This window comes from Sinocyclocheilus rhinocerous, unplaced genomic scaffold (assembly GCF_001515625.1).
Source record: "Sinocyclocheilus rhinocerous isolate Xijiao unplaced genomic scaffold, SAMN03320098_v1.1 scaffold1919, whole genome shotgun sequence".
NCBI classification, from domain to species: domain Eukaryota; kingdom Metazoa; phylum Chordata; class Actinopteri; order Cypriniformes; family Cyprinidae; genus Sinocyclocheilus; species Sinocyclocheilus rhinocerous.
In genome coordinates this window covers 366,691-375,266 of record NW_015646355.1, presented here as the reverse complement: position 1 = coordinate 375,266, position 8,576 = coordinate 366,691, and the positions used below count along the sequence as shown (strand labels likewise).

At 36.1% G+C, this 8,576-nt stretch overlaps 1 protein-coding gene across 1 annotated transcript in view; it reads left to right on the top strand.

The window, feature by feature from the left end:
* LOC107707570 (protocadherin-8-like) overlaps positions 1-7,193 on the top strand; it is a 10,416-nt gene extending 3,223 nt beyond the window's left edge. The window contains exons 2-4 of the mRNA XM_016511637.1: positions 444-1,438; positions 3,681-3,876; positions 6,800-7,193. Coding sequence (XP_016367123.1) covers positions 444-1,438; positions 3,681-3,876; positions 6,800-7,128 — 1,520 coding nt within the window. The 3' untranslated portion in view covers positions 7,129-7,193. The remainder of the gene's footprint in view (positions 1-443; positions 1,439-3,680; positions 3,877-6,799) is intronic.
* The last annotated feature ends 1,383 nt before the right edge of the window (positions 7,194-8,576 follow it).

Genomic DNA, 8,576 nt, shown 5'->3' with positions numbered 1-8,576 from the left:
ACAGGCCATAATCAAATCAAATAAATAAATAAAATAACAATAGAGGAGACTGATGCAAAGGAATAAAACAGGTCAATCAGTTTTTAACTTGATATGTTGTCTTAAAAACAACACATTGTGTGAAACCCTGAAAAACAGAGATATGATGCAATGACCGAAGGAGGCGTACAAACACAATGCACTACTTGCATTAAAAGCGAACGGGCAAGTGAGCTGCACTCTGAATGGCGGACATGGAAACTTCAGGCTTAAAAGAGCGTATGAAGGGAGCTACACGATAGCCACGATGGCTCCTCTGGATAGAGAGAAGATCGCGGAGTATAATTTGACTGTAGTGGCTGAGGATTTCGGTGTACCGCCATTACGCATGGTAACTCATTACATTATACGGCTTACAGACGTCAACGACAATGCTCCGACATTCAGCGCTAAGATATATGAAGGTTTCATTGAGGAGAATCAACTTCCAGGTACCTACATCACTACGATTTTAGCCAGCGATCAGGATTCTGGGCTTAACGGGGAAATAACCTATGAGCTTTTTGACTCGGATACCAACAGCGTCTCCAGGTTTGCTATTATGAATCAAGCGGGAAACGTTTACGCCTTGCAAAGTTTTAATTACGAAGTCACGAAGAGGCTAGATCTTCGCGTCCAGGCCAGCGACCGAGGATGGCCGCAACTTCACAACAACGCTGTACTGATTATCAATCTGGGCGATCAGAACGACAACGCGCCTTCGATATCACAACCGCCGCTCGTCAACGGATCTGCCGAAATCCAGCTTCCCAAAGACGCGCCACCCGGTTATATCGTGACCCGAATCGTGGCGAAAGATTCAGATGCCGGTTTGAATGCGGAGCTCACTTACAAACTCTACGACGGAGGCGATTTCGGTTTTGCCATCGATCCGAATACGGGGGAAATATACATCAACCGCAAAATCGCTTACGACGAGTACGATTTATGGAAAGTCTTAGCGACGGTTAACGACAACGGCCACCCGTCGCTAACCTCAACAGCTACGATTCATTTCACCCTAACTGAGTCTGCGCCCTCAAACGGCAATTTTTATGACGAAAGAGAGGACGGCGAACCAAAACAATGGACGCTTATTTTAATCTTGGCTTTGACGAGTTCCTCGCTGCTGTTTTTGGCTATTTTATCGTTCATACTATGCAAAAGTCGCAAAAACGGTCAGAAGAGACAAGCTAACCTCCCAGACGCGGTGGATATTCCTTACGATAAAGAGCACAACGCCGTGTCGATGATCTCCAGCCAGACTGCCAATGTGTTCGACACGCATGCATTTCACTCCACGACTGTCATCGGCACGCCTGAGAAACTACACAACAGCGTGCAGGCGACGGCCGAAGTTCTTAACGAAACCCCACAGACTTTCAAGAGCAAATACAGGAGTGTGGCGGGGGAAATAGATGTAAGTGGTGACTGTTTCTTTCTGTGAGTGTGTGTGTGTGTGTGTGTGTTTGAGGGGCCGTTCACACAGGAAACATAAAAAATAAAAACAGATTCAAATATGAATAAAAACTATAATAGCATCTCAATTATACTGAAATAACACTGACTTTAACTGGTTAAATTGACCCCCCATGTTAAAAATGCAATGCTCACTTTGTAAAAAAAAAAAAAGAAGAATATTAAAAAAGTGATGCAACAGCCAAAAATGTCTGTCTGATGCACATAACAACAGGCCAAAATCAAATCAAATAAATAAATAAAATAACAATAGAGGAGACTGATGCAAAGGAATAAAACAGGTCAATCAGTTTTTAACTTGATATGTTGTCTTAAAAACAACACTCATTGTGTGAAACCCTGAAAAACAGAGATATGATGCAATGACCGAAGGAGGCTTACAAACACAATGCACTACTTGCATTAAAAACAGCTAAAAGTAGCTTTGGTTCTTGTGCCAAAATCAAATCAAATAAATAAATAAAATAACAATAGAGGAGACTGATGCAAAGGAATAAAACAGGTCAATCAGTTTTTAACTTGATATGTTGTCTTAAAAACAACACATTGTGTGAAACCCTGAAAAACAGAGATATGATGCAATGACCGAAGGAGGCGTACAAACACAATGCACTACTTGCATTAAAAACAGCTAAAAGTAGCGCAATGGAATCCAACTCAATTGAACTTGATTTTTTTTTTTTTATGATCTGTTTTTAACTTCATATGTTGTTTTAAAAATGCAGTGCTTATAGCTGAAGGTACTGGAAATGCAGTGAGATGTGACCAAATGGCCAAAAAACTATCAGTAAATAGACCAACAATAAAAAAAAAAACAGCACAAAGCAATGTGACAGATCACAGGGGTCATGTCACAAGTGTTACAAAACCTCTAGAAGGAGCACAACGGAACGGGTTTCTAAATGTGTTTTACAAAATATACCTGTTTTTATTTGTCGTAAGCTGTCTTTAAAATAAATAGGTTCATGGCACAGGATGCAGAAATAAAAACAAGCATGCAATGCAACAGTCAAAGGCATCTGTCTGATCAATGTGTGAAAGAGAGGACGGCGAACCAAAACAATGGACGCTTATTTTAATCTTGGCTTTGACGAGTTCCTCGCTGCTGTTTTTGGCTATTTTATCGTTCATACTATGCAAAAGTCGCAAAAACGGTCAGAAGAGACAAGCTAACCTCCCAGACGCGGTGGATATTCCTTACGATAAAGAGCACAACGCCGTGTCGATGATCTCCAGCCAGACTGCCAATGTGTTCGACACGCATGCATTTCACTCCACGACTGTCATCGGCACGCCTGAGAAACTACACAACAGCGTGCAGGCGACGGCCGAAGTTCTTAACGAAACCCCACAGACTTTCAAGAGCAAATACAGGAGTGTGGCGGGGGAAATAGATGTAAGTGGTGACTGTTTCTTTCTGTGAGTGTGTGTGTGTGTGTGTGTTTGAGGGGCCGTTCACACAGGACATGTATTCAAAAACAGCTCAACGGAGCACAGCTGAACACAACGCAGGGCTCGAAAGGCAATGCTAATGACACAAGACAAGAAAGCCAATGATGTTCATCTGATGCACGTGCACAGGCCAATGCAAATCATTGCAGATGGAATGCAAAGGAATGGAACAAAACATTTTTCAAAATGTTAACTCTGCACAATGCAGTGAACAAAGACGTGCATCTCATATATATGTAGCCTACATATAATAAGAATTTTTTTAAAAAATGCAGATTGACAAGCAAAAAAAGTGAGATGCAATGCAAAGCTTAAAAACGTCCATATTATATGTTTGCAACAATAAATAAAATGGTGCAAAAGAGCAAAAATGATTATAACAACTGAAGGATTGGGATCAAATTTAGAGTTATTATAGTTAACAAATCTAAAACCATCAAAAAGCATTTTCGTTACTTGGAAAAAAATAAATGTTAAGTGCAACAAGATAAATATGAAAAACATTTTATTTCTCATTTTAATTCCTTAAAACTTTAATTATATGACTGATGCAAAGGAATAAAACAGGTCAATCAGTTTTTAACTTGATATGTTGTCTTAAAAACAACACTCATTGTGTGAAACCCTGAAAAACAGAGATATGATGCAATGACCGAAGGAGGCTTACAAACACAATGCACTACTTGCATTAAAAACAGCTAAAAGTAGCTTTGGTTCTTGTGTTTTCACAGGGATACTCCACTTTGCCTGGTTATGGTAAAGACAACGCTCGACCCATCACGGTCTGGAAAGGAAACTCTATGATGACCATCGCAGTCAGAGACCCACAGATCAGCGGCAAAGACAGCGGAAAAGGAGACAGTGATGCTAATGACAGTGATTCTGACATCAGTGAAGGCCTCAAGAAAGACTACACGTCATATAAAGGTTAAAATCAACTCATCTGACTGACATACTCAGAACTATTAGCTGTCTTTAAAATAAATAGGTTCATGGCACAGGATGCAGAAATAAAAACAAGCATGCAATGCAACAGTCAAAGGCATCTGTCTGATCAATGTGTATATACAGTATACCCCCCCTCCAAAAAAAAAGTAGTGCTTAACAGTAACAGAAGTTTATCAACAAAATGAAAAGTCTTGTCATTAATTACTCACCGTCATGTCGTTCCAGAAAAGCAGAGAGGATGAGCTTTGGTTCTTGTGTTTTCACAGGGATACTCCACTTTGCCTGGTTATGGTAAAGACAACGCTCGACCCATCACGGTCTGGAAAGGAAACTCTATGATGACCATCGCAGTCAGAGACCCACAGATCAGCGGCAAAGACAGCGGAAAAGGAGACAGTGATGCTAATGACAGTGATTCTGACATCAGTGAAGGCCTCAAGAAAGACTACACGTCATATAAAGGTTAGAATCAACTCATCTGACTGACATACTCAGAACTATTTATTATACATAATATATTATTATGCATATACATGTCCAAACTGGTAATATATTTGATATTTGTGCAGAATTCTCATAATAATAATAATAATAATAATAATAATAATAATAATAATAATAATAATAATAATAATAATAATAATAATAATAATAATAATAATAATAATAATAATAGTTCTGTCATGACAACTCTCTGAGGGATTGGCATGGTAATGTACATGACAATGTTAATGTATTTGGTCTTGGCGGAATAGATCTGCTACGCTGCTGCTGCTGCTGTTGCTGCGGTACCGAGACTTGCTACTGCCAATACATCCACAACATGCTGCTGTTATCTTATTCATATAACATACATGAAATAACCCCCATATAGCATACATGAATCACCTCGTAGCAGATCTATACAGGTGGAGCTGGGGAAGGTGGAGGGTTTCTGAAGCAAGCTGCAACTGCTACGACAAGCACTAGTCATATATTTGAATGTTGAGCAGCGAGCTCATTGGCTACCAATACAGGAGAGAACCAATCAGCTGTGCCATGTGATAATGATGTCATTAGGTCAGATTGAGTTAGACCTATCAGACTGCGCCATCTAGAGTTTCATGCCAGAACTCTATATATATATATATATATACTGTATATGCCTGCCTCGAAATCATCTTGTTAAATGTCAAAACTACTTGAAAATAGGATCTGATATAATTGGAGGATGTGGAGCATTGATATAGGTCTTACACTAATGAGAAAGGAGACGGTTGTAGTTTTTTATACAGTTAGAAAGTAAGTCTTACATAACTGATCATTTGTGTTCTTGATAAAAGTGCAGCAATGAAACAAATAAAGACACAGAGTTGCTGGTAGCATGGCTTCTCACGCAGACGATTGTCAGGGTAATTATTTTTTGCAGGATCATGGTTGCGTTGACGAGGTGTCGTGTGGACTAGTGAGGCAAAGTTAAAGTAGAGAGGTGCTCAGATTAATGAGCTGCTGATTGGATCGCTTCACTTCAAGGTCAGTTTTGATTCATTTCTAGTGCAGCCTTGTTAAACTCTAATCTATGGGAAACAAAGAGCCTGAGCGATTACACGCGCACTAATAGAGCTGAGCAGTGTGCATATCACGAGTCACGCGCATCTGAGCACATTAAGAGTCGAACGAACGTATTTTCTGATGAAAAAGAAAAGTGAAGGTATTTGATTCAGGACTTTGATGTTCCAGATCTATGAAAGTTAACTTTTTCTTGCAATTTTGAGTTTATTTCACACAATTTAGATGTTTTTTGCAACATAACTCAAGTTTATAAACTGCAGTTCTGAGAAAAAAAGTCAGAATTGCGGCATGTAAAATATATAATTTTCAATTGTAAGATATAAACTTGCAATTCTAAAATAAAAAGTCAGAATTGTGAGATTTAAGCTCACAACTGCAAGAAAAAAAGTGAGAACTGTGAGATAAAATGTTGCAATTACCTTTTTTATTTTTATTTTTAATTTGAATTCATTTTAATTTGAAAAAAAAAACTTGAATTGCAATAATTAAACTGAAAATTCAACTGGATTGTTTTTTTTTAGTTTTTTTTTTAGTTTATTTATGAGTGTATATGTTGTGATCCTAAGAAGAAAAGTCTGAATTGTGAGACAAACTCACAATATAAACTGCAGGAAAAAAGGGCACAATTACTCAGTCACAATAAAAAAAAATTTTTTTATTAAATGTTTTTTTTTTTTATCTGAATTGCAAGATGTAAAGATTTAAACTCAGAATTCTAAATAAAAAAAGTAAAAATTATGGATGTATTTCCAAGAAAAAAATATCGTCTTATATTCGGGACAATACGGTTATCTGAATTCAGAGAAAAAAGTCAGAATTGTGAGATGTAAACTCAGAATTCTGAGGAAAAAAGTTAAAATTACGAGATGTAAACTCAGAATTCTGAAAAAAAAGTAAAAGTTACGAGATGTAAACTCAGAATTCCTGAAAAAAGGTCACAAGAAACAAGCCAAAATTGCGAGATGTAAACTCACAAATGCTGTTGATTGGATTGGTTAGAGTTTATTGCGAGCTTATATGTCACAAATTGCAAGAAACTCGCAATTCTGAGAAGAAAAGTCTGAACAGTGATATTTAAATGCCCAAATTACGAGTTTGTCTCACAATTGCCAGAAACTAAAAATTCTGAGAAGTCCGAATTACTATGAAATATAAACATGCATACTTGGATTTTGAGAAAAAGCATCATAATTGCGAGATGTAAACTCAGAGTTGCTAGATTGCTGTTGACTGGATTAGACTGAAGTTGAAGATATAAAAAAAAAAAAATCTGAATTGAGCTAAAAAGTTGCAATTACCAGTTTTATTGTGGCAGTTGTGTAGGAATCCTTACTGGAGTGTGTTTCCTCAGGTCTGTGGGCTTGCACCAGTGAGTGCAGGATCCTGGGTCACTCGGACAGATGCTGGAGCCCGTCTGTGAGCGTTAATAGCAGACATCTGTCGACCTTTTCAAGGACGAGGCCATCCTCACAGGCCACGCTTCAGAGGAGCAGTTACGACACGCAGACCAACAGAAGCGTGGCCTTGCACAGCCTTACAGAAGACCAGCAGAGTCAGTACGATTACATTCACATCTGCTCTCCACAGTCACAGCGGAGACAAGACTCGGAGAACATAGTCTTCACACACTCCACCAAACCCATCGCCACAGAGAGTCCCGGCAGATTTACAGAAGCCTGATACCTCAGTCTGATACTGGCATATACTGTAATAATCTTGCTGTACATATTATCTTTAACTGCATTGATGTTTTGTATATACAAATTATATTTTTAACAATATTACCTGTTGTTTTTTTCATAGCATGTTTTGGATGAATATAATGTGATTGTGTTTGTTTGTAAGTCACGTTTTTGTCACATTGTAACAAACTGTAACACATTAAATGTCTTTTTTTTTACAGCTACACGTTACCACTTTTATAATGTTTACTTATAAAATAAGTGATAAATAAAATAAGTTATTGTAAAATCTACAATGTTTTGCATTCTTGATCATTTTGGACAATTTATGATCTTAAAAACTGTTAAAACGTAAGGCTTCTGAATAATTTTGGAATTTGTTGAAAATTTGAATTAGATTAAAAGGTTAAATGGATGAGTAACTCACATTAAATGTAATTTATTTTTATTTTTATAACATTTATTCAGACTGAGCAAAGTTGTTTCTCTTTAAGAAATAAAAACACGAGAAATAAAATCATAATAATTATGATAAAATCTACAATGTTTTGCATCTTTGACAAAACCAGGCAAAATTCTGGACATAATTTATCATCTTAAAACTGCTTCTGATTAAAATTTTGATCATAAATAAATTGAGCTGGTAAAATCTACAATCCTTGACAAAAAAACAGTCAAAAGTTCAGACATCACTACGATTATAAACCTTTTCGATCTTTAGGTGTCTGAATTACCTTTGCAGACAATTATAAATTGTGCTTACAATTGAATTTTGTCATAAAAATTCAAATTGCATTATATTAAAAAGGTTAAATGGATGAGTAACAAACTAACACACAATGAACAAGTTCTTTCTTTTTTACATTTATGCATTTGGCTTACATTTTTATTCAAGTTACACATTTACATTTTATCAGTTGCAATCAAACTATACCTTGGCAGAAAGAAATGAAATGCGACTTTAAGAAATGAAAACATGAGGGAAAAAAAGTTACATCTACAATGTTTTGTATCCTTGTCTAATCCAGTCAAAAGACATAATTTATCATCTCAAAAATATTTCAAGCTTCTGTTTAAATGCTTGAATATTAGCTTTGTAGACAAATAAAATTATGCTTACAATTGAAATTTCTCATAAAATTCCGTTTTTATTAATTTATTCATTATTAATATTTTTAATTCGTTTTTATTTTTATATTTTCCATTTTCATTTTTATTTTAGTTACAGTTTTAGTAATTTTGTTGTGTGCTTTTGTCTTTTGTTATTAGTTCTTTTGTATACTTGTTATTATTATACTTAACTATTATACTTTTTTTTAAATAAATTTTTATTTCAGTTTTAGTTTTAGTTATTTTAGTACATCAGTAAATGTACTAAACTAAAATAAAAATAGTTAAACTAAATAAAAAAAAAAAATGTTGCCCTGGCAATCAGCTGAAATATAT